Source organism: Callorhinchus milii, unplaced genomic scaffold (assembly GCF_018977255.1).
Source record: "Callorhinchus milii isolate IMCB2004 unplaced genomic scaffold, IMCB_Cmil_1.0 Scaffold14, whole genome shotgun sequence".
NCBI classification, from domain to species: Eukaryota; Metazoa; Chordata; class Chondrichthyes; order Chimaeriformes; family Callorhinchidae; genus Callorhinchus; species Callorhinchus milii.
Window position 1 is genome coordinate 13,088,383 of NW_024704755.1, and position 27,218 is coordinate 13,115,600.

General features: G+C 41.4%; 1 protein-coding gene across 1 annotated transcript; it reads right to left on the minus strand.

The window, feature by feature from the left end:
- Positions 1-954: 954 nt before the first annotated feature.
- On the minus strand, positions 955-27,088 carry rspry1 (ring finger and SPRY domain containing 1). The gene is made up of 15 exons (XM_042340191.1): positions 26,837-27,088; positions 26,594-26,752; positions 21,989-22,041; positions 15,926-16,038; positions 15,454-15,580; positions 12,199-12,257; positions 11,127-11,193; positions 10,288-10,419; positions 9,691-9,806; positions 8,687-8,830; positions 8,192-8,303; positions 7,327-7,429; positions 6,149-6,301; positions 5,615-5,719; positions 955-1,647 (listed from the first exon to the last, which is right to left on the minus strand). Exons 1-15 carry the CDS (start codon positions 27,055-27,057, stop codon positions 1,551-1,553), a joined length of 1,761 nt encoding a protein of 586 aa, XP_042196125.1. The 5' UTR covers positions 27,058-27,088; the 3' UTR covers positions 955-1,550.
- Positions 27,089-27,218: the final 130 nt, after the last annotated feature.

Consider the following 27,218-nt stretch of genomic DNA (forward strand, 5'->3'; position numbering starts at 1 on the left):
AAAACATTCACAAGCTTAGGGCCCAAACCAGCAGCACCTGGAAAGGTTTGCCACCCACATGGGAAGGGGCTCGTCACATGAAATGAACAGACATGTGGATTCAAGGTATCGCCGAAACCCAGGAAACGACTTAAATTCTAATTACACATTACTGCACACATTTTAAAAGACTTGGGCATCATGCTTTTCTGTATTCCAAATTTTATTACACAATTTCTTTAAACCACCGGTTGGACGGGTGTTTTAGATACTGGGAACGAGTGCCACATTGGATATCTGCACATCGGGAATTTTTTTTGGCAAGACTTGATGAAAACCTTTCTGTGTTAATGTTTGCCAAGCACCTCAAGATGTAGTACAAACAGCAAAAACGCTGAGTTTAAACGACTCTGCCGATGCAGAAACAACCCGAATGGCATCACCGTTCCATTTAAGCCTGATTTGTAAAAACTATTTTTCCTTATAAAAATTGTTGCATATCATTTTTTTAAAAAATAACAAAAGTAAAACTGCCGTATCCCTTTCCCGGCTTACACAAGCAGCGTGAAGCCTATCAAACTTACTGCGTTCGCTTTCTTTACACATGATGCAGCTGCAATAAAATTATTCTATAGTGCATTGCTCTAGCAAAAGGTTTCTTGGACCAATACAAAAGTCAGGGAAGAAGATAACTTAAAGAAAATTGGTCAAATATTGCATTACAAGACATGGCGGATGCAATACTAAGGTTAGGTTACATTGGGGGTGGGGGAAGAGCTGGCATCAGTAAAACACGCACCATTTCATTAAATAAATAATTTATAATTTTGCTATCCACAAAGTTCATTTCTGTAGACAGAATAAAAAAATGTTTTTGTGATCAATAAACAAAAAAACTTGCAAAGTAATGTTGGTTACCACAGATGTTTTGTGTTTTTAAAAAATTCACAGAATGTTCTTTGGAATCATTAGGTCTTAAATTCTACCAATTTATTTGGCAAATTATGCAGTTCTGCAGAGTTCAGTCTGTTCCATGTATTGTGTTTCCAGCAAAAGTTGATGCTGATGCACTCTGTACCCCGCACATCGGGGAGGGGGTGGGAGGGGGTGGGAGAAAGAGAGGGGATTGTAGAACAAGTGCCTACAAAAGTAAACATTTCTGCATTTTAGATAATGTCAAAAAGAATCCGAAGTTTCCTTTCACTGTTAATTTAACACTTTTCTTCTAGATTCCCTGGCGACGTCTGTATCCTGGGAGTCTTCTGCATGCCTTGGGAACCACTGACGTCTTGGATAGAGTTGGCAGGCTGATGCTAAATGAAGTACAGCATGATCAGGGCCTGCTTCTTCCAGTCAGATGCCAGATGGAGAGAGAAGTGTACCTTTATTCTTACAATCCGGTTGGAATCAGTGTCCTTAATTAGCTGCTTTGATGGCCAATGGACTTGTATTAAACCAGCATCTCCACACATTACATTTCGGACGGTGCATATCCCAGCTGGAATACTTCACTCATCAGCATCTCAACACTGATGTTGATCAGAACAGGTCTTAGGAGCATAGTAAAAAGTTCAGGAAATGTGCGAAATCAGTCTGACCCGTGTCTTTATTTCTTGACGACATAAAGGACAGGTATCCAGCTGCAAGGCACATTCCATACATAGGTCACTGTTAATACAGAAGAAATTGGTGTTAAATAGCAGAAAATTTGGCAAATATTGCATATAGTCACATGTTGAAAAGTACATGTCTCAGAGTGAAGACTTAATAGGAAAACTTTTTATGCCATTGCAGTAAAAAATACTATTTCACTTGAAATAGTTTTGTGGGCATTTTGCCAGAGTCCAATTTAAGTAAAAATATCTCAATAGTGGGCAGACCAGTGGGTCAGATGGTGTCAAATGATGAAAGGAAGCTTTCCATTAAAACTGAACCTTAAGATATGTTGAATTCAATACAAATACGTGAAGATGAATACTAATACAGCAATTCTAAAGATATATTTTGTAGTATAGTTGGAGGATGGACTTATTAACTGTAGCAATAATGCTGAACTCAAAAAGGGACAGACCAATGGTTCAGATGAGGGCTGTCTGCTTGCCCATATGTTAGTAGCAGGCTGTGGGTAGGGTATTAGTCCTGCAGAGGGTAACCAGAGTTGTACCACAAGATTTTCCACTACTCAAATTATACCAGGAATAGAAGAATTGATGAAGCTACATCTTAACATTCTCAGTCCAAACCCCACTGTGTGGTGTACCAGCAGTGATGCTCCACAAATCACTTCCTTTTGGCAGTGAATGTCTTGGACAATAGTGTTGATTTGCTTGAAGCTCATAATCACATGGGTCAGCTCTGCATATTGAGAACATTACCCGTCTGCCCAGTACTGACTCAAGGAGCAAAAGATGTTTTTTTGCTGCAGAAATATTTCATCACAAGGATGACACCAAGGCTTTTTTAAAAAAAAATCCTTTCAATGCTTTCCTCCCCCCCATAAGTGGGTACAGATTAGATGTGATTTCCAAGCCAATGCACTGCACTGGAACCAACTCCCTAGAGTGAAGTTGGAAGGATACCCCACAATACTGAAGTCAAGTCAAGACAAGTGTGCCTCATTCTTCAGTTTCACTCCACACCATTTTACAATAGTCTACATAGGAATAACAGCATAACATTGCAAGAATAAGTAATTTCGGATTCAAGCAGTAGGGGTTTGGTGATCGATTTCTGAAAACCTCAACAGCTTTTAATCAAAATCAATTGTACAGCAAACATTACTGGAATGGAATGAAAGCTCACCCCCCCACCACCATTGCTGAGATGAACTATGAAGCTGAAGTGTTACATGTTCAATATGTACAATATGTACAAGCTGGAAAGGATATTGATTTTTCCAGTCGTGTGATCTGCTGCTGGGCCTCCAACCACATGATTTACATTCCAACTGTTTCTCACACAACATCTGATTGAATGCTGTAAAGTTATAATTGGTATTTTTTCCCCCCAAAGCTATTATAAAAGCAACTGTGCAAATTAAGACCAGAAGAAACCACATACAAAGCAAAGTTGTACACACCTATACAATAGAACAGTTATGTAAATATGAAGGGATCATTCAAACATACAAATGCTAAATAGATGCAAAAGCAACTGTGCAATGTAATAGAATATGTACTGGAGATATGTACAAGCTACAAACTAGCTTGATTGCAGTTATATAGGCCCATCACACATTGTAGTGCCTGAGCGCTGAGATACAATCCCTACCAATAATCTGCTGCTGTCATTTTAGAATGTATTGCTCACATCAAAGCTGAAGCAGAGTCCAGCAGCCACACTTGAGTGGAAAAAGTAACATAAGGTAATACTTGTAGAGGGTATAATCAAGCAATTCCACCATTCCTTCAATTAATTGCAGGCCCGAGGGGATAACAAACGATCAATGTCATATTGGCACGTGGACCCACGAGTAGGAGTGATTCAGAATTGACTTGGCAATTGGGAAGAGATTGATTTTATAGCTAGCACTCAGGCAGAGAGCACAGGAAAGAAGGCCAGGCTGCCATTAAGTGCTTATCTGCAGTAACAGGAGCCAATAAAGTAAAGTGTAAATGCAAAGTAATGGGTAAACAGAAAAATCAATCTTTGAATTCAACAGCAACAAATTCCAACTTATATAATAGCAGCTTTCAAGTAGGAGAGCATCTCAAAGTGGTTCACAGCAACGGAGTGGGAGTCCGAGCTAGCTGGGAAACTAACACTACCATGTAAGAAAGCAATGTTGACCTATAAACAGTACATTGTGAAAAAAACCTTAGCATCATATTTGCACATTTGGAGCAACAGCAACACACTAAAGAGCTCAAGTAGACAAATGGGTTGTTCCATATATTGGTTTGTCAGTTACTGATGATAACGTTTGAATTTCTTTTTTTTTAAAATTTGGAGAAAAACAAATCTCCTTCCGTGAAGTCATAAGGAAGTTAGTTTTGTAGTTCACTGAACTAGCTCATCACCCCCTTAACCCCCTGGGGAGAATTAGTGGATGTAGTGTATTTAGATTTCCAAAAGGCATTCGATAAGGTGCCACATAAAAGGTTGATCCACAAGATTAGAGCCCCATGGAATTAAGGGGAATATATTAGCATGGATTGAAGAATGGGTAACGGGAAGAAAACAAAGAGTAGGGATAAACGGGTCCTCAGATTGGCGGGATGCGACTAGTGGAGTGCCACAAGGATCAGTGCTTGGGAGTCAACTATTTACAATCTACATCAACAATCTAGATGAGGACGTCGAACTTAATGTATCCAAATTCGTGGATGACACTAAATTAGGAGGGAGAGTAAACACCGAGGATGATATTAAAAAAAGCAATGAGATAGATAGGCTAGGTGAATGGGCAAATAAGCGGCAGATGAAGTACAATGTAGGGAAGTGTGAGGTCATCCACCTAGGTGGCAAAAACAGTAGAGATTATTTTTTAGAAGGGGAGAGACTAGATAGTGTTAGCGTTCAGAGGGACTTGGGTGTCCTTGTACACCAGTCACAAAAGGTTAGTTTGCAGATACAGCAAGCAATTAGGAAAGCTAATGGTATGTTGGCATTTGTTACAAAAGGATTAGAATATAAGAGTAGAGAAGTCTTCCTGCAACTGTATAGGGCCCTGGTGAGACTGCACCTAGAGTATTGTGTGCAGCTTTGGTCTCCTTATTTAAGAAAGGATGTATTCGCCTTGGAGGGGGTACAACGTAGATTCACTAGGTTGGTACCAGGGATGAGGGGAATGAGTTATGAGGATAGGTTGAACAATTTAGGCCTATATTCTCTAGAATATAGAAGAATGAGAGGTGATCTTATAGAAACCTATAAGATTATTAAGGGGCACGACAGAATAGACAGTGGGAGACTTTTTCCCCTGGTTGCAGAAACTATAACCAGGGTCAGTCTTAAAATCAGGGGTAAGCCCTTTCACACTGAGTTGACGAAAAACTTCTTCACTCAGAGGGTAGTGAATTTATGGAATTCTCTACCCTAAAGGGCTGTAGATGCTCAGTCCTCGAAAATATTCAAGACTGAGATTGATATATTTCTTGTGGATAAAGGGATTAAGGGATATGGGGATAAGGCGGGTAGGTGGAGCTAGAATAGATCAGCCATGATGGCGGGGCAGGCTAGCGGGGCCGAATGACCTACTCCTGCTCCTAATTCTTATGTATGTTCTTAACAAGATTTTTAAAAAAAAAAACACACCATGTGTAAGATGTTTAGAAAATAGGAACTGTGCAACAGTGGTCCTATTGTGTGGAATCAAGGGTCATTTTTAAAATGAGACATTTGTCTTATTGTTTTTAAAGAATAAAATGGCACATTTCACCAGTGGAAAGGCCACTCACTCACAGGTTGGAACAGTAACAGTAATTACTAACAGATGCAATGTCTACTGGGAGATCATGAGAAGGTTCTGGGAGCTCAGCAGAAAGTGAAATATATGGCCTCGGAGTGGTGGGTTACAACAAACAGAACGGCTGCTAAACATGCTACTCTCTGGGGAAAGGGTGGTTATCTACAATCATAAACCCCTGTAAGGAGCTTGCTGTAAACTGAAACAAGGTCCATGTTTGACACATACCTATGTCCACAGGGCTTGAGTTCTGTATCAGCCATTTGATCACAGCAGAGTGTGCAGCAATTGTCCCGTATGCTCACTTGTTTCAACAAGGCTAAGCGTCGGTGCCTGAAACATTTAACATGTTGCTTATTTCAGAACATACAATTTAACATCAACTTTGTCAGTCACTGTCATAGCCTTCACCCAGGCAGTAGTAGTCAGCTGCACAATTCTGAATCATGTGGATAAGTGCATGTTATAATCTCAAAACATGGGCGTCATCAGTAAGACGCAGGGGAGTTGTAAGGTTGACTCTTCCAAAATGGACACATTTCCCAAAATTGGACACTTTGAGCAACTTTAATGAACAAATAACCCACTCTTCAAAATCCCAATATCACATATTGATACAAGGGAGGGGACAGAGGTTTAATATTCAAAATGAAGGTGCAAACCAGTTGCTATGAAATCATTTAAAATCGAGACCAATACAAACATAAAATGCTCACATCTAGAAGATTTTAGGTTTAAAAGCATAGATTTAAAAATACTCACCTTGGAAGAATTATTTTCTCTTCTGGTGAGAGAGAGGCATACTCGTTAAATGTGCTGTATTTGACTGCTGGAGGATATTTAAATGATTTTGCTCCAAAGTTAAACTCGCACTGTTGATAAGACATGAAGCTGGCTGCTGCAAAAAAACCAGATCTGTAATAAAAAGAGAAAAAAAATGAATGGTGGAAGATTACATTACACTCAGGTCGGATTAGAGCCCAGTGATTTTTACTGGATAACAAGTGTTTAAAGAACCTTTAGGAAATTCCGTAATAGACGACTTTTGTTGACAAAATACCTTTTAAAGAACTGGTTTCAACCACAACCTCTTCCAGGAAGCCAGTTATAACTTTAGCTCACCAGTGGGGCTCTGTGAAGGTAGTACCCTTAACTATGATCACGCTTCTATAGCGCTCAGTTTAACAAATTAGCCGAGAACTTTTGGGACTGAGTGCTGGTAACTCCAGAGGGTATGAGATCAGGACTATTTCCATTGTGATAGAAGTTGCCCATTATCAGCTGACAGGGATGCTTCTGAAAGATGAAACTAGTCTCGCTTCAGTCTACCGCATAGGTGAATGCTGAACTGCGATCATATCATGCTGTAGAGCAGAGTAGCATCACATTTTAAAAAATCTTTCCCGTTATAGAAGGTTAAGTCAGACTATCCTGACATTCAAACTGAATCTCCTACCCACGTCCACAGTTCTCCCTCTACAGCAACTGAACTCACTCCAAATATTAATTATCACCAGTAACTGAAATGCCATAAAACCAAGAGTAACACATATAATGGAAGTTTTCTTAAAGTGATGTAATAGTCAATTAGTGTACTGTACTTTGAAAGTTCAGAGTTCACACAAACCATCAACCATTTCTTCTTATTATCCTGGAATATTTTTTTCAGAGCTCAATTGCAGGAGAAAAACTTTGAAATGTTCAATCTGAATTAAAAGTATGTGTTTTTTTGAGTTCCCCCATATAGTATATTGTTCATTTGGTGATACAACATTCTCTTCCTTTGATCCAGCAAACAAATCAATTAATGCAAAATTGTGTGAGCTGGCCTGTCAACAATAAAAAACGTTAACAAGAATTTCCACAACTAGTCTGAAAACAGCTACTCTAGCTATCAGCTGTAAATCAAATGCAAACAGGTCTCTCCAGAGTGTACTTACGTTGCTGATGAAAAGACTTGCTTCTCTGGTGGTAGCTGATTTCCATTAAGATAGAAAATCATCACCTTCTTGGTCAAGTCTAAAAGAAATCCTATTGTGTCCCCTAAATGGAAAAATGAGCCAAAGAGTACATTAAGTTAAACTGTACACAATTCACCATTCAACAGGTGCAGTATACTAGCATATACTTTATTGGCTTATACGTAATGGGATTCTGTTTACTAAGAATAAAACTGAGTGGTGTCATGTGTATTACACATTCACCCTTTGGGCTTGTGAGATTCAAGGTCCCAGATCACCATCAGCGGTTTGTTTTCCAGTAAACCCAAGCCCAAACATGAAGCCTGTTAACACCACACACTAAGTGTTTAAACAAAAATCACTGAAGTAGTTTATTGCCAGCCCTAGCTAAACTGGAACCGTGTACAGGGCAAGTCCTTCCATTGGGCTCCCAAATGTATTATATCCACGGCCCAGTGATGGGGAGGGGGCAGAATGTGGTGGCAAGTCAAGCTCTGGGCCTCACTATCACCCGACCACAATCCTCAGCACAACTTCACCAAAACCTTTCTTGCTGCAATTACTTAATTTTCTGTTTGTGTGTTAACCACTCACTAAACACCACAAAAACATTTGAAAACTAACATGTGGTATGCATAACAATAAGGCTACCACCTCTTATGCTGCTGCAGATTTGCAGAAAATAGCAACTTCTTTTATAGCCAATAAACTACTTCTTAAATGATAATGCCTAACACCAGCAGTAGTCGCTGGAATACTACACACATGGTTTTGAACCATCAGTTCCCACAAGTTAATTTGTTCAATAAGATACACGGCAACAAAATTCAAATTTATAACTTGCCTTCTTTCCAGCAAGGATGGGTGTGTGGTTTACTTCTGGCATTGTACCAAATCAGCTGCCGGCAGCCATCATATGCACACGAATATTCATCATCACCAATCCCATAACCCTCCTATAAAGAAATGTACATCATTAGTATCAGAGTAAAACAATTTGTTCTAGGCACGCTTATGAGTCTTTTAGATACAGGCTCAGTGTGTCCTCGAGGCTCTCTTCTCAGTATGCTATTAAGGAAAGTGAGCCTTTGAAGTCAGCGCATTACCTTGAGGTACAAACTTACTAATTAAAGCCAAGTTAGGCATCAAACTACTGAATAAATGTAGCTAACTTCACTTTCCTCATTGTGAAATATGTGGGATATCCATTCAAAGTCTGTGCATTGAAATAATAGAGGTTAAAATGCAAGCTAGTGAGGAACTGAGAATCCTTAAGTCGATCTGATTACAAGAGTGAGCAACTGGTTACCTTTTCAACAATGCAAGTACAGCAACTCACATGATTAAGAAACTTGCTATCTTTGGTCGCCCAACCAATCTGCATTACTCCAGAAGTAACTACAGTTACTTCGTAGTACCATACTCCGGAATCTACACAGAATGTACAGCGCACACTCTCAAATGAAGATGCGTCACAGCGAGCCTGTAAGAGAAATGAAGAAACTCAATTGATAACACTTCTTATATTTGAGCCTATAATTTTATGCACTAAAGGAAACCAATGAACAAAAGCCTTTATGTAAATGCATTCTGTAAGACTTCTACAAATGGTTTTGTTGCATAGAAGTAAGGTTACAAATAGAGTTTTAATGAGGATTGCAGATATTTTAGTGTTGGATCCACATGTTCAGCAGTGAAGGTTTACCTTGAAAATCCACAAACAGCATTAAGATGGCCACAGATGCCCGTACTCTACATCACCTATCAATATTCAGAGGAAGTACGGTTTTATGACTTGATTCTTGAAGCTTACAGTGCATTTCACTATGTAATTAGGTGGTCAAGGCTGTGCCAACGTATTTAAAAAGGACATCATCTTTTTTTTTAAAAAAGGACTCTGACAACAGTGGATTGTAAATCTAATCTGCATTCATTTAAATAATCATTATAATCTGGTTTCTTAAAAATTTGTTTAGCAGCTTAATTTTGGCCAAAAAAACTGAAAACATAAGGTGATTAGAAGTCAGACTGCTAGTAAGATTCTACCTTATTCAGACCTGGTAGTGTTCCTACTGCTTCTTGTCTAAGATCAGCTAGTTCAGCACTGGCCTTCCACGCTGTATAGACCAATTAATCGGGTAGTGCATTTATTCACTAACTGGGGAGACCACAGAAGCCTTTTTATTTCTCAAATAAATTAAACTAAATACTGTATTCTAAGAGACGTAACATTTTCTACTAAAACGTAGCTGAAGTTGTTTAGCATAGACTAGTCGGTTAGGGAAGAAAATTGGGGTTAAGGACAATTGTACTGTATGATCCAAAGACAACATGCAGTCTTACCTCCAGTCCATCTGGTGAAATTTTGAGGTATTCACTAACATCGTTGCTGTTCAACATGGCATTAATGTGGCTGAGGTTTACCTTCTCATATGTGAACTGCCTACTGTCTTTCAAAACTGCAGAAAAACAAATAGTTAATTTTATCCAAAGCTATAAACTTAATTGAGACAAGTAATGTAGCGACAAGTTATTTACATTTAGCATCTGAATTGACACTATGTTTTCAGCAATGGTCAAGTGTATGTTCATATGAATTAGGATTGGAATTGCTCTCTAGTAGTTATTTGCCAAACAAGTATGGAAGGTTACATTACCATGTTTCCCTCTATGGAAGAACTTAATATCATTTAAGTTAGCACGATGCAATTTCTCATGGAGAACTTAGCTGCCAAAACTTGCACTGTGATTGCACATGTAGGTTTTTCTGTTGCGATAGTTGTGTACAGTTTTGGTAGTTAAATAACAAAATCATAGCTGTAATATCAATAATGCACTGTAATCTTTATGCGACTTCAATTAAATTAAAATCATTCTTGAGTATTGCTAGCATTTTACCTGCCAGTAAGAATGTAATAAAGTTGAAGTAGAATTGCTTACACAAATTGTCCAGGCTCCACTGTGCACAGAAGCCAACCTGCCGTTTCAGGTAGTCAGTGTGGTTTGCCCAAGACTCCAGCATAACTAGTTGGTCACTAATGCGTGACGCAGAGACAGTTAATTTATTTTCACCTGCAATTACAAGCAGCATTGTGTCAACACAGTTGATCTAATGCTGGAAATAAATGAAGAGATAACAGCTTAAATGCAATACAGAAATGGAATCTGAATATGCAATGATCTCAAACGCGATTCCTTGGTAGGAAATCAGAGCACAGGTTCCTTCAAATAAGTCAGAAATACATTACACCAACTTTGGACTAGATTTTCTGTGTTCCCAGAATGAGCACAATGATTCTGGTAAAGCACCCTTTGACATACTGCTACCTTGTTTGTACGCGAAGGTGGTATGCTCAGCTTGTGTCATTGACTAGACAGTTTACATCCCAAGTGTCAGTTACTCATAGGTTGGAATAGAAATGTGGGTGAGAGATAGGACTGTAGAGCAACAGGCCTGAGCCTAGCCTTACCGGGCTGTTGCGCACCCCTTCCCCAATAGAAGGAACTGGACCAGTAACAGAGCTACTTTCCCCTGTCTACCACTGGTAAGGCCAGGGAAATGTGGACTCCCAATGCTGCCCCAGCTGAGATCAATAAATCCACCATGAACTGGGATTCAAACTAAGCTCCCATCCATAAACTGCATTCTCTACCAACACTGCCCCCTTCATCTACATGTTGATCACAGAAAGATACCTCTAGATCTCACGAGATATTACATCCATCATCATACCAACAGCAAAATGTTAAGATTTAAAGAAAAAGAAAAAAAAACTTACTAGTTTGTGCAAACTTTTCCAGGGCAATAAGAGAGAAAAGCATAACTGTGGGGTGGGATTGTGCACTCTGTAATATGAAACAAAAGAAGACATACAGATTAGAATTTCCATCGATTCACATTTGGTTTAAGCTACAATTCTTCAAAAGATCTGAACAAATACATCCTTTTTGTGGGTTTCATTGACAGCACACTTTGCCTTATGCCGACAAAAGATTTTTTCAAAATCTGTGCAGTGTGCGACTCAAAAGATATTACATTGGCTCTTTCTCCTACCTTCTCGTCAGTCCTGGACTGACGAGAACACACGCAGGTATACAGGAACACTTGCGCAAAAGAGGTTCTTCTGAAATTGCAAATTATGATCCATTAATGGGCTATTTAGAATTCACAATTCCCAGTGGTTTGCAGAAAGCAAAAGTTTTTTTTTTTTTTTTTTAAAGTTGAAGTTTAAAACTTAATCTTTACATTAAATATAGGGTCTTTCATTCCAGGAAACCTCAAAGTGCTTCACAGGATACATTGAAAAGTGTTGTGACTATTTCGTAGGTGAACTCGACAGCCAATTTGCACACAGCAATATCCGACAAACAGCCATGAAGCCAGGACATTAGGAGAAACTTTTTTTGAGAATAGTTTCATGGGATCTTTAACTCCACCTGAACAGGCAGATGGAACTTTGTTTAATGTCTCATACAAATGACAGTATCTCCAATCCCACAAGCACTGGATTTGAGTATCAGTTTATATTGAGCTCAAAGCCCCAATGTTGGGCTTGAACCCACATTTTTCTGAGTCAAAATGAGAGTGCTACCAACTGAGCAGGCTGATGCGTCTAATCCTAACTGAATTCTTCAGGGCTTCAATAACCATCTGGTCAAGAAACAACCTTACCATCATTGAATGTTAGTTTGGTATGAAACAATAAGAAAAAGAGTTTACATTTGTTAACATTGAGTGACTATGCGGATTGCAAAATCTGCACAGGATCACCTCATCAAGACAGCTTTACGTGGCCTAATGCGAATTTGAAAGATATTCAGTACACAGATCAAAGCATTTACAGTACTTACCAAGCTCTCCAGTAAATATTCCAGGGTCCCTGGGCTGAGAAGACCTATGCTAGCAGGACCTGTAAGCGTTGCACATGTTAACAATTAACAATACAAAAGATCATCTCTCATATTGTGATATTTTAAACAAATATTACTCTCAAATCTCAACAGTAACAAGTAAACCCTACAGCTCTAGGTCTAAGCTATCCACCTAAAGCTTATTGCTTTTCATCTCCCCAATTAATTCTGAGTTAACATTTCCATGATACTGGTCAGCCTGTGTTATTTCATCCATCTGATCATTCTTCATGTGCAAGCCTGTTGTTTTATGGACTCCACCTTAGCTGAGTCACATCCAGGCACTTAAATGATTCAAGCAAAGATATCACAGAAAGATCCAGTTTTAATATGCGTTGGTTTGGAGTCAGTAGCAATGACTTTTGTTAGTAACTGGTTGTGTGATGTGTCAAGCTGTGGGAACTCTGCTCCAAACCCCCTACCAAACCCCACACCCATGCCAGTTTGACACTTAAGGTTACCGATAAAAATCGAGGTTGTAAAGAGTTCTAATTTGCAATGGTTTTTGATTTTTAAATTTTACTCCTCCAAAAAGATCACCCGTTTGATAAACTAATGAAGTTTTGTCAGTACAACAACAACAAGATTGCATTTATAGAGCGCCTTTCACGTCGGGAGGACGTCCCAAGGCACTGGACAGTTGGGTCGGGACCCGAGCAGGGGGGAAATGGTCAGGGTGAGGGGAGGGAAGGGAGGGAGCGGGGAGGGAAGGGAGGGAGCGAGGAGGGGGTAGAGAGTCGAGAGGGGAGCTGAAGGCACGTTTGAAGAGAAGGGTCTTGAGACCGGCCTTGAAGGAGGAAAGGGAGGAAGCGGCGAAGGCACCGGGGGATGGAGTTCCTGAGCCTAGGGGCTGAGAGGCTGAAGGCCCGGCCACCGATGGTAGGGCGGTTGGGGCGGGGGATGTGGAGCAGACCGGAGCCAAGGAACGGAGGGTACGGGCAGGTAAGTAGGGGGATAGTAGGTCGGAGAGGTAGGAGGGAGCGAGGCCGTGAATGGCCTTGTAGGTGAGGATGAGGATCTTGAATTCGATCCTCTGGGGGATGGGGAGCCAGTGGAGGCGAGCGAGGGTGGGAGTGATGTGGTCCCGAAGCCTGGTGCGGGACAGTACACGAGCTGCAGAGTTCTGAATGACCTGCAGCTTGTGGAGGGAGGTGCCGGGAAGGCCGACGAGCAGAGAGTGCCCATAGTCCAGCCTTGAGGTGATAAAGACGTGGACCAATGTTTCAGCAGCGTGAGGGGTGAGGTAGTGCCGTAGTCTGGCGATGTTCCGGAGGTGGTGGAAGGCGGTGCCAGTTGTGGTGCGGATGTGGGGAAGAAAGGACAGCTCAGGGTCGAACAGAACACCGAGGTTCCTGATTGGCTTTGAGAGGTGGAGAGTGCAGCCTTGGATGCTGATGCTGTCAGCGCCTGAGGTGCGGAGGCGCTGACGTGAGCCAATCAGGAGGGCCTCAGTTTTGCGCACGTTGAGCTGAAGAAAGTTGTCTCTCGTCCAGGACTCGATGTCGGACAGGCAGCTGTCAGGACATCGGTGGTCGTGGAGTTGAGGGTAGAGGAGGAAAGGTAGAGTTGGGTGTCATCCGCATACATGTGGAAGTTAACCCCATGTCTGCGGATGATGTCACCAAGGGGGAGCATATAGAGGGTGAAGAGGAGGGGACCGAGGACAGAGCCCTGAGGGACGCCGCATGAGACAGTGAGGGGGGTGGAGGAAAAGCCGTTAGTGGAAACAAAATGAAGACGGTTGGAGAGGTAGGACCTAAACCACTCAAGGACAGGGCCTTGAAGGTTGAGGTGGGCAATAGGAAGAGGATAGAGTGGTCGACCGTATCGAATGCGGCCGATAGGTTGAGGAGGACGAGGAGGCAGAGGGAGCCCTGGTCGCAGATGGTCAAGATGTCATCAGTGACCTTGACCAGGGCGGTTGGAGGGGTTCGAATAGTGAATGGGTGGAGAGGAAAGAGCGCAGTTGGGAGGCGACGACTCTTTCGAGAACCTTGGACAGGAAGGGGAGGTTGGAGATGGGCCGGTAGCTTGATATCTGCGATGCATCAAGGGAGGGTTTTTTCAGTGTGGGAGTGATGGTGGCAGTTTTGAGGGGAATGGGAACAGAGCCAGAGGAGAGGGACAGGTTAATGGTGTCTGTGAGAAGTGGGGCAAGGAGGTGGAGCTGGGAGATAAGGAGTGGAGTGGGGATGGGGTCCAGGGAGCAGGTGGTGGGTTTCAAGGACAGGATGAGGTTGGTGACAGAGGGTAGGTAAACGGGTACGAAGGTGTGTAGGGGAGGATGGGTAGGAGTTGGAGTGTGGGAGGGAAGGGGTGGGTGCAAGTTGGAGGGGAAGTGACCGCGGAGCGGATCCCCTTGATTTTGGATTCAAGGAAATCCAGCATCTCCTCACAGTGAAGGTTGGAGAAGATGACCTGCGTGGGGTGGCGGGGGGAACGGAGGAGTCAGGATATGGTAAAGAACAGAAGCCTGGGGTTGTTCTTCGCCTCCAGGATTATCCTGGAGTAGAAAGACGACTTGGCCGAGGCTAGAGTGGAGCGGTAGGTTTTGAGGAGGTCCAGCCAGATTTGCCGGTGGACCGTTAGGCCAGATTTGAGGCAGGTGCGTTCAGCGGAAGGGAGTGCGGGAGGTGATGGAGGCAAGAGTGTCGAGTGTGGAGGAGAGGGTGTTTTGGAGGAGGGTGAGAGCAGAAGAGGGGTCAGTGAGGGATGAAGGCCAGAGGGAGAGGAGTTCAGAGGACTCCAAGGCAGCGGTTAGGAATTGTGGGGGTAACTTCTTCCAGGGGTGGTAGAAGATGGTGGTGGATCTGGTGGCGGTAGGGAGGGGGGTGGAGGTGGTGAAGGAGATGAAGTGGTGATCGGAGATGGCCTTGTCGGTAACGGTGACATCCGAGACACTGAGGAGTCCTGGGTGATCACCAAATCGAGTGGGTGGCCGTGAATGTGAGTGGCGCAGTTGATGTGGAGGGAGAGGTTGAGCTAGGAGAGGAGGGAAGAGAAGGCCGAGGAGCTGGAGCAGGAGGGGGTGAAGTGCAGGTTGAAGTACTTTTCAGCCCTTTCTTGCTCTCCTTCCTGCCCTGAAAGTAGCCACGTTTGCTGTAATATTACAACTGCACAATTTACTAATATTTATTTTTATTGTCAAACCAGAAAACAACCATATTAAAAGATTTAACAATGCCTGCCACATACCTGCTAGCTTTTCAGCCAAGCATCCCAGTACTGCAGTAGTGTTGCGATGTTTAGCTGGATTGGAAGCGTCCTGCTTTGCCACAGATGCACTCAAATTCAACATTTCTGTCAGTTTCTGTAATGCATCCTTAGATTTAAAAAACATCAAAGTTACATACAGTATTAGTAATACAGTACAACACATTTACAAGTTAAAATCTATGCAAAACTATTAAAATCCACAATTCCCACACCTATTTGAATCATGTCAAGACAAGTCTCTCCCTCCCTCAAACTTCAGGCAATGCACTTTATTGGTGTAATTCACCGAGTCCAAAGATTTGGGGGTGGGGGGGGGGTGGGGAACATAGAATTCAAGAACTTCCAAAGTCCAGATCATTCATAAAAAAAAGTATAATCTGCCTTATTTCTCTCATCCCAATCTCACAGGGGCAAATACTAGACATTTCTCAGAATCCCAAGAAGCACTTACTTTGGTAGGTAGTGGACACTCATCAAGTAGTAAAGTGATGACAGCTGGTCCCAATGGATCTTCAAGAGGAATAACTCTGATCAGGGACTGCACTACTTCCAGCCAACCTTCATCTGTCACCAAGAAAGAATTCACAAGGGTTCAGTTTACGCCAGCTGGCTCCAAAACAGAGAAGTTAGATCATGCATGCTCATCTCAAAACATTATTGATCTCTGAAACTTTAAGATAGTGGAAAATTAGGAACGCTTCTTGAGATTCTATGGGAAGATGGAATAGCTTATTGCTAGAATGAGAAAAGTAGCCACAAAATTTAGCACATATAAAATACTATTTAAACATAGAGTTTGCTGTCTGCTTCTACTCCAGGTATATCAAGTTCATCTCTCCTACTCATAACTGTGAGGATAAAGGTCCAGATTCACTCACTCACTCTTGTCTTAAGACTCTCTAGAAATTCAATCGGCTTTTATAGATCGGCTACCATAAACCGTTCACAATATTCCAATGTGGCCTTTATGTGAGGTTAGAATTACTTTTAGTCAAATGTCACTGAGGAGAAACCAACAGTATTTGATTGGTTTAGATGTGTTTTGCATTGGAAAGCTGAGCTCTTGAGTAAATTGAGCTCTCAATAAAAAGGTAACCAGGATATTTGGAAACCTGCTGTAAAGTAGCCCTACATCTGTGTGCAAAGGTCCAATTGTGATTATGGTTCCATCTTTGCAATAGTGGTCAGCCCGAAAAACCTCTGGCTCATCTATAACAGTGTCTTCAAGATACATTTTTTTTAAAAAAGTGGGTGAGGAAAAGCAACTACAGCATCCAGTCACATAAGATTGCAACTTGTTCAACCCATTTCCAGGAAAATAGCAATTGTGGGCCATTACATCAAACCAAATTACTAGTTAGCACAGGGCATTCCCAAATGCCTGTTTTGCCATGAACTTCCAATCAGGGTATCTGGAATTTGAAAAAAAAATGCCCATACATACTTGATGGCAGTTTTGGCAAATGGCCCAGCCTGGCTGATGGCAAGTTTGAAGTCGCAATGTACTTTTTAATAAAATGAATCGATCAACTGTGAGCATTGTTTAATGTCGACAAAATTCCATTGCTGAACCTCTGCACATTAAAAAGGCTCCCCTTTGCTGGTCTGGATTAGCTGGGAAAGGGCAACACTCATAACATGAATTGAAAGAACAAATGTGCCACTGTTAAGAGCTTACTGGGTTGCTTGCCACTAACGTAACATTTTTTTCCCCAAGACTCACTTTTTTTTTAACCATCAGTGATGAAATACAGTAGATCATTGTAGTTCACAACTAATCCAGCACTAATTGAAACTATAACATTAAATTGAATTTTGACCTGCACACGATTTCCAAACCCGGGACCACAAATCTACAGGTAAGTTACTAAGTTGCATTGCTCTTTTGGTTCAGTTATAAATTGTCAAGAAGACAAGCAGCAAGGTGGCTATTTCAGGAAAAAGTTTTACAGAGACATTGATATTAGGGAACTACAGTGAAACTCTGATAAATCGTCATCCGAGCTCAAATGACTACTTATCAGAATTGATTAGTTATCCAAAGTGCAATATCTAGAAAGAACAAAATATTTGAATAGCCGGGATATTGAGTGAGTAACTAGTTATGTGGGGTTGACTACTTATCAGAGGGGTTAGTTCTCAGAGTTTCACTATAGATAGATACCTAAAGAGGAATATGAGATATGGGGGAAAAGCATCTGAATGGATTGCTCTTTCAAAGAGCCAGCACAGACACAATGGGACAAATGGCTTTTCTGTGCTGTAGATTTCTATGGTTCTATGATATAAATCTCTGGTTGTTATGATTTTAAACCTTTAATCGGATTCCTAGAACCTTACAAGCTTCAATAATGCTAATGGACTCAATCATCAGCGTAATCTATAAAAGAGCACACTTAAAATGTTTCACTTTTCATGCTGTTCTTTCAATTTAAAAGGATGGATCAGAGTTTATTTTTCCAATACGAAGCAACAAATTAAATATAAATATCTAATGTTTTGCAACCAGGTCACGATTCTCATGACATAATCAAAATCCTTATCATGACTGTACTGCATCCTTATTGAACCTAATGATCAGTCACAATATTGTATCAAAAAAATTCCCAGCATTCGATAACTACCATTGACAATGTCTAATGAGCAAACCTCTCCCAATCCTACACAGTCAATGTTTTTTGATTAAACACTCAACCCATATGCAGATGGATGGCTAGAGTATCTATCTCTTACCTCTCTCCACTCCTCCCCATCTCCTGCAGCCATGGATAGACAGCCATGTACATTTAAAATGTCAAAGCTGTATTAAATACAACTTCTTGGGACACCCTCCCGACATGAAAGGCACTATACAAATGTAATTTTGTATTGTAAATATTTAATAACCACACCCAAGACTTGGAATCGGAATGGCTCCAGTATCACTTTCATATTGGGACAAAACTGTCTCTGCAAATAATACCCCTTTGTGCCAGTCTTAAATAGCCAGTTCAGAGCAGGATTTCAACCACTTTTCAAGCAGGATTAAAAAAACATTTTGTCAATAGATGCAGCTTCATTGTTTAACAAGAACAATGTTTCCTGGAAGCAATTTTGCTGCTTGAAGGATTAAACACTATAGCAGTCATTGCCAGCATTACTGGACTGGACCAAATGGCTCTAATCTGCACATGGTGTTAAATATACACTGTCAACTATTCGTGTCATCAAGATGACATCGTCAGCTCTATATCCACTTAGACAGATTAGGTGCAATATACCAAGAGACTTGATGAAAGAAATGCATAGAAACTGCCCTTAACCTACGGCTGGAGAATTTTAGGATTTACACAGCTCAGGAAAATTAAGATTAGCACCTTCATTGTGGAAACTTTGCTTGAGGAAACCAATGTTGGCTCACATGACTCTTCAACCCACCCATGAAGGTGGTACAAGATAGTGGTGCTGTACCCCAAAGCAATTGAATTTAGCCCCTGCAGTCCTTATCCCAACCATACTGTTTGGGAAAGCATTGGGGAACAAACCTCAGAACATAGGGTCAAAAAGCTGGGTACAGAGATACAGTTGTCAAATCCTAGAACTATGCGTCAGCGCTGTACTTGTGTATTGTAGGGTTTGGCAGAAATCTACAAGGGAGCACAATTTGTTTTCAGGACTGACATTTTTGGAAACAGCATACAATAAAAACACTTCAATGAAATTTCTTACACATCTCTGAAGAGTGGTTATCATTTATACCCATGTGGTTGCAGATTGAGGGTTACCAGAATACATAAACCCACAGGCTTGGAAACCACTACACAAAGCCATCAATGGACTGAGTTTAATTCCACTACATGAATCTGAGCAAGCTAACCTACACTTTACCCTCTCCCTCTGGAGACAGGGCAGTACATGAACCGACACGTCTGGTCTTGTGCTCTGTACAAAAAAAAACAACATCCAACCCGAATCAAGGACGTTCTATAAAACCACAAGCCTTTAGGTTGCGAGTTCAAGCAGTTAAGTTGCTGCACAGTAGTTCAATAACCTATCTGTATTCCTTGTTTCTAGTAAACTTTGTTAGTTGATACATTAAATATTCCAGTTGTTGAAACAGTGTAATTAGCTTCTATTATATTGGTTTGAATGACACCAACACAGAAGTAATTGCAGAGAAATTTAATCCTTAGGTAACTCAGCGACATTAATTCAGAAAAATATCAAATATTCAACAAAGAAAGTACTCTTACTCCTTTACTCCACTAGGAAAAGAGCAAACAAATTTGATATTACAAGTACGATCTACGTACTAATTCTTTTTTGCAGCCCCTACAAAAAAACAGGTTGTTCACAAGTTTTGCCTACAAAAAAGTGTTCACTTCCCACATTCTTTGTGCGTTTATTATAAGCACATTGCAGATCTACTTTGCTTTAATGTAAGAATTTGCAACACGACCTATTAGTTGCATCAGATGTGAGTTTGATAACAAAGAATCTTGCACAACAGTCACAGCTTTAGATTTCTGGCAGTAACTCTCCTCATCTCCTGCTTGTTCAAGCAGCATGTGCAAGTACAAATTCTCTAATTTACACTTACCCAAACTAATTCTCAGCAGTAATGTACACATTAACCGTACATACCAAGTAATCTTCCTTTACATTACATTTCATAGACGATTGCATTCACCAGAAGGCAACTTCCTTGGGTTGAAAGGTTGTCCCTTTCCTGGAGTACTGCTGGTACCCGTCAAATGGCTATTCTTCATTCAAAAGCTATGCCGAAGGTTTATTTCACCATGGCTTAGGTCACAATTGAATCCAATCCTATCCTGAAATATCCAAGCACTTTTCAGCAAGAGCATGGCACTACAGCTGTTTCTCTCCTTTTCCAGTCCAGTTTACAACCAAATGTTAATTCAGTACACATTGAGGAGTGAGCCAAAACTCTTCCTGGCCTGTAGGCTTTATACATGAAACGCATAATTAACGCATAAACGCATTATTATGCATTTGATATAGCACCTCATCATGTGCTCGAGACATCTCAAAGCGGTTCAGAGAATGTACTGTAAAGTTAATTTACAGTAAAAACAATAATAAATTGGTCATTTTCAATCCATGACTGTTTGTGGGACATTGCTGTGCGCAATTGGCTGCCACGTTCGCCCACAAATATATAGTCAATTCACTTTACAGTGTGTTCTGTGAAGCGCTTTGGGATGTCCTCCCGACGTGAAAAGCGCTATATCAAATGCAAGGATTATTATTATTATTATTAATTGACTGTATATTTTATGGGCAAAACGCAGCAGCCAATTGCGCACAGCAGTGTCCCACAAACAATCAAGGATTAGGTGACCAAATTTTTTTTTTTTTGGAAGGGATTATTAAACCAGGAAAAGGATCTTCCAATCACATGTATGAATAGAGGGAATCTGAAATCTTAAAAACGATTTTATCTAATTTAGATGGAACTTTCTGTTGCAAAACCCTGGCTACATTGACATTAACCATTGTATCTCTGCACTGTGGTCTCAGAAATAACAGCATTAAGTTCTTAAAAAAAAGCAGTGTTCCTTTGATGGCTCAGTTAGTAAAGCCATTGGCTAGAATAAAACCGAAATGGATGGTTGTGCATTTGATCCCTTGTCAATGCATGAGTCAGCTAATCTCAATCAGTGCAGCATCAGGGACACCACAAATCAAGACAGGTTTCCATTGCTGACAGCTATACAGCAAATTTCCAACCATCAACCACAGTCACGCATCCTGCCAATGCTCATCCCCCAAATAAAAATTTAACGAACTAGCATAAAGTTTAAAACAGCATTAAAAAATAGGGATACTTTTCAATAAAGCAATTATGAGAAATTTGCTGGGCTTTCATAATAACTAATAACTTTCATTCTAACAGCTTCTGCAAATCAAAGTAAAGTTTGCTTACTCGAAAACCTGTATCCCCCAACATGGCCCCTTTCTGTCCCTTATCCTCCATTAATCCACCTCCTCTTTGAACATGATTCAGTCATGCTCCCAACCCCATCCCCTTTGCCCTCCACCCCTCTTGATTCCAACATCCAGTTCGGGTGCAAACCCTTCACTATCCAGCAGGTTGGGACATCATCCTGACATGAAAGGCGCTACATCACTAAGAATGTTTAAGAGCAGTTTGAATTTACTGTATAAATATATGCGCCATTTGAATGTAAAATTGTGATTAGTGGTTTACAACAACAAAATTACATTTGTATAGCGCCTTTCACATTGGGAGGACGTCCCAAGGAGAGTGAGGGGCTTGGACAGATAACCAGTCTTGATCTGTTAAGCACAGGATAACTACCCACTTTAGTTAAGAGGGGCCTAACAATGGGGAGAGAGATAACACAGAAAATATTTAAAATAGTGTTAAGGAGACACTTCAATTTGTGTGACAAGTCAGCCCTGTAAAATGCAATCCATCAGTAGCAGTAAAACTGCTTGCATTTAATTTAAACTGGTTATCTTTAAGAATTAGTTTGAAAAGAAAGATTACCTGTCTCTGCCATTTCATGCAGTGTGATCATTGAATACGGAGGCTCCTGGTCACTAAAAAGAAAAAAAGAGATTAATCCGCATACTGTACAAAATGCTCAAACATCGGAGTCTCAACCATGCATCTATTAACTTGCTTTGTAAAGTTAACTTGCAGAATTTCTCATAGCAGTATAATAAAATATAAAATAATAATCCTTGCATTTGATACAGTGCCTTCATATCTTGTCTTCGAGACGTCTCAGAGTGCTTCACAGAACATACTGTAAAATGTAGCGAATGTATTTTGTGGACGAAACGTGATAAAGTATGGAATTAAAGAGAAAGATTGTTACTAGTAATAAAGCCTTGCAGGGATAGAACAATGCTTTGAAATGCTTAACTTTAGAGAAGCAGCAGAGATTTTCCACTTCCCCCTTCATCAAGAGAATATTGCCAACTAAGGTGTTGAACCATGATTTAGGTAAGTTTTGTGCTTAGGTTCACACCCATGAGGAAGTGCTGCCAAAACCAATTTCAGTTTTATTTAGGACTCTTAGAGTCACAGGAAATATTTTTTCACTATCAGCTGAAAAGAAACCAGATTCTCAGAGCTTAAAAGAACACTGCTTTACTAATCCACTTTGGCACTCAGTCCCCATGCGGTATGTCTTCTTTCATTCATAGCATTTAATATTGCACACATTAAGACACCAGGTGTGAGGGTCGGTGGGTAACTGGACAATGCTACATGTTCACAAATAACTCACTAGCTGCATTCCACAGCAGTCCTAAGTCCAACAAAGTTGGTTTGATTGGGTCCTAAACAAAAACAAGGGACTTGTATAACAATGCATAAAGCAGTACATTACGAGATCACCCTCGCTTGTTCAAAGGTAATACTGCAATAACACATGCAACCTAATTGCAAGAATGTCAATCTACCTCAGTAGATATAGAACTATTCTTGAAAACCATTGTGGGCTTTCACTGTTCAAGTTATTTGGCATTCAAAATTACACTACCCTACATGATTTACTAAAAAATGTTGTTAATCAAGTAGATAATGCAGTACTCAATTATTTAATTGCACCACAAATACACAACAAAATCTTATGCTAATACCAATTCTCCTAATTTTACACAACGTGAAGAGTATTTTTTAATTAAAATATATATTATATAAAATATGTAAAGGATTGGTAAGGGAAACTTAGTTAATGAAAATGTGTATTGATTTTTTTTCTAATTTGTTATTCATAAATAAATTGGTTCTAAATCAGGTACCTCTAGTGCTGCGTAGATTTTACAACAACCTACTGAGTTTGCCTCTGTCAATTTATCTTCTTGTCCCCCAAAATATGATCATTAAAGCGAAAAGCCAAGTTACTATCTTCTGCAGCTGAAAGCATATAAGCCAATGGTATGACTAGCATTAAGTGTTCCATTTTAAGAAGGGGAGTTTTTTTTCCCCCCCAATGGTCCATTTATAAATTCTACCAATTGTGTTTCTCCAATTATTAAGGGAAATTTCTGCCTGGAATTGCAATTGAAGGGTCTTTAGAACACATTGTAGCTGACAGCACTTGCTGAACAGCTGTGCAAGAAACAAGCTTGGCCTATAAGTAAAGCTCTTCCTTTCTATAAGTTTGTGTAAGAAAAAGTTGAGTCACCCTTTCTTTCGCTGTAACAGCTGAGCACACAGTAGCATTAGCAAATGTCGACAAAGTTGATTGTCCACCCACAAGAATGGAACTTCCCCATTATAAGTGTGGAACAAAAAGTTTGTCAGTATTAGCAAACAATATAATACAAAATAAAGAACTTGCCTAGTAATCTCTCAAGAGAACAGTCCTTTATTTAATTTGGAAATGAAGAAAAGCAGTTATGATCATTACTACGCCATCCTTCAATGACACCATTTAGATTATTGTGTGGGACTAAACCCTTCACAAGGCTTCTTATAAAAAGCCCTACTACCTCCACATTGTTTCAAGGCTGAGCTACCATTTAGGCCACAAATTTCATATCATCAAATCTCCAAAATCTTACTTTGGCCCTTTGATATGGGTTACTGTATTCTGAAGCACAAGTGCAGATATTCACTTTGCATCTTTTTGCTGCCAATGTGGAGCATAGCTTAGTTTGAAGGCAACACACTGTATGTGATAAAATAACAAATACAAAAAAGCTCAATGACACAACTCTCAATTAGCTGCCCAGGAAGGAAATCAATTTAATAAAGACAATGGATTCTCCTTTGGTCATTTCTAACTCAATACACTCTCATCAAATCTTTCTGTGGCATCAATAACTTCCATAGACTACTACTACTTTCATATGGCAAAAGAGGCGATGAGCAATGTTCAAATAGCGAAGTCCAAATTCGATGGGCAAGTTCATAAATACTTACCCCTAGTTTTGTCCTATTTGAGTCATAAAAAGATAACATTAACTCAGCACCCTTGCAAGGTGCATGCAATGTATTTACGTTACAGTGCACCTGACAACAAAGTAAATGAAACTGACTACGGTGGCTGGAAACCATAAAGATGCAATTTTGGTATGTTCTTCAGGAGCCAGCAGTACAATTATGATATGAACTTTGACACAAGGCCATAATTTATTTCCAAAATGACAGGTTTGTCCTGCACAGTTCTTGAAATGTTCACAACCCTTTCAGAAAAGGGGATAAGCAGCATTTTTTTTAAAAAAGAGGGCTCGATGGATAAACAATTGGCCCCATAATAATAATACTTGCATTTGATATAGTGTCTTATTATGTCTTCAAGACGTCTCAAAGCACTTCCTAGAATATACTGTAAAGTGAATTGACTGTATATTTGTGGGAAAAAGTATTACATCCCGTATTAAACCATAGGTTTAATCCGTATTCTGCTGCATTAGCCCATCTCAATTGGACTGGCTAGAAGATGGCTAGAATAAAACAATGCTCACAAACTGCTGGCAGCTCACCTCAAGTTCCCACTCCTAAATATTGTTGACAGACTGGATTGGGTTCAGGTGTGAATCCTCTCTATGGTCAAACAATGAAGTTGACACATATGAATGATCTTTGCTATTAAATAAACAGAAGGTATTTAAATGCTCAATTTAATTCAGTAATTGAATATATTTGATGATGTAGTATCTACTCAGGCAACCATCAGATACTCGCTACAGTCGTTGCTGACTTTAATTTTCAGGATAAAACCAACAGTTGCATTTAGCAAATAGTGCAGTGGTCATGGCATTTTTGCTCAGTCCCTTACTTTGAATTTATTTACTGGCAACTAAATTTTACAACTGCAATCAAAAAATATTTACTCATACAGCTCACAGCAAAACCATAAAATAATCTTAACTTTACAGTATATTCTGTTAAGTGGTTTGAGACGTCCCAATGACGTGTTACAGCACTATATCAAATGCAAGGATTATTATCATTTTACAGCAGAACTTCAATTTATATCAATATCCAATCTGACCAAGTGCTGAATTACGTAACTGGTCTATGACACTGCGGTACATCTGGCAGGGCGAAACCTTGGGCAAGTTTCCTTACTCCACACAGAGCCTAATAATAATCCCTCCAAAACCAAAAACAATAATAAATTGGTCATTTTCAATCCACGACTGTTTGTGGGACATTGCTGCGCGCAATTGGCTGCCGCGTTCGCCCACAAATACACAGTCAATTCACTTTACAGTGTGTTCTGTGAAGCGCTTTGGGACGTCCTCCCGACGTGAAAAGCGCTATATCAAATGCAAGGATTATTCTTATTATCATCAACCTTGATAATAAGCTACCAACTGGCACGCAAAAGAATGGCGAAGTCCATTGTAAACTTTTGTGCTGCTCGGGTAAACTTGACCTGTATTGAAAAGGATTTCCATTGCGGTTGATAAGTACCGTACAAGCATCAGGAAGCGCACTACGTGACCTCACCAATCTTCTTGCCTGTCAGGCACTGGCCTGGTCCATGTCCTCCAACCCTGCCCCAACATCAGCAGTCAGGGCCTTCCAGTCCTCCTACCCCCACCCTCAAGAACTCCATCCCTTCGCCTCGCCCCTTCCCTCCATACCTTCAAGGCCCGAATGTGAAAGGTGCTATATAAATGCAATTTGCCACTGTTACTGGGTGGGTGGGTGGGGATTCACACACATATATATATATATATATATATATATAAAGTTCAGTCACTATGGATCACAGTGACTTTGCTTCAGCTCTTCGTGTGGAAATGCAACGAAGCTCGTGTTCGCTTTCCGACCGAGAGGGAAGGATTTGAAAACCTGCGCTCTTCGCAAAGTCTTGATGTCCCCGGAAAACCGCGCAGTGCCAAACCAGACAGTTCAGCCCCTGACGGTGTAAACGCACGAACAGCAGTGGGCGGTCAACAAGCGCACACCACCAGGTGGGACAGTTAACTGAGGCTGTGTGTGTGTGTGAGAGACGCTGAGCAGTTGGGGAAGGGCGAGTGAGGGCTGTAGGGTGGGGCAGCGAGGCTTGGGCCAGACCCGGGGGGGGGGGCAATGAGGCTGGTAGGAGAGACTGAAGGGGCAACAAGGCCAGGACGAGAGGCTGGAGGGCAGTGAGGGGTGGCCGGAGGGTGAGCCACTTACTTGTCCACCAGTGTGCGGATGACCGCCAGGGTGTCCAGCACCAGCCCGTCCACATTCTGCTTCTTCCTGCGAGGCTCGTGGGGTCCCCGTCCCCTCCTGGGCGGCCTGACCGGCTCCCGGGAGCGGTTCCTGGGCTCGGCCTCGGCGCCGCCGCCGCTGCTGTGGTGGTGGTGGTGGTGGTGGTAATGAAGGGACGAAGACAGCGGAGGCGGAGGCGGCGGCGGCGGCGGAGGAGCGTAGCGCTCGGCCTGTCCTCCCGGCTCCCGGGGACCCGCGTTCCCCTCGGCGTCGCTGTCCTCCCGGCACACGCAGCTGTTTCCCATCCGGTCTGTGGTAACGGCGGGGACGGCGGCGGCAGCAGCAGCAGCAGCGTCGGCGCCGCCGCCGAGCGCCTCTGCGGTGAGCAGTAACCCTCGCACCAGGCTCCTGCTCGCTTGGAAGGCGATCCAGACGGCAATGATCATCTAACAGGGCCCCCGCCGCGGCTCGGTCACCATCCTCGCCGCGCCGCTGGCCTGGCCTGGCCTGGCCGCCGGGCGCCGCCTCACTCACTGTAGCCGCGCACAGCGGAGGCGGGGGCCCAGGCCCGCCGCCATCTTGCCAGACATCACGGAAACAAACACAC

What these genes read in the sequence shown, in the direction of transcription:
- rspry1 (XM_042340191.1), bottom strand. Translation starts at nt 27,057, where the DNA reads ATGATCATTGCCGTCTGGATCGCCTTCCAAGCGAGCAGGAGCCTGGTG. An exon ending in GAGCCGGGAGGACAGGCCGA is followed by an intron (nt 26,753 to 26,836) that starts GCGCTACGCTCC and finishes CCACCACCACAG; the next exon opens with CAGCGGCGGCGGCGCCGAGG. An exon ending in GAGAAAATAATTCTTCCAAG is followed by an intron (nt 5,720 to 6,148) that starts GTGAGTATTTTT and finishes TAAATGTTTCAG; the next exon opens with GCACCGACGCTTAGCCTTGT.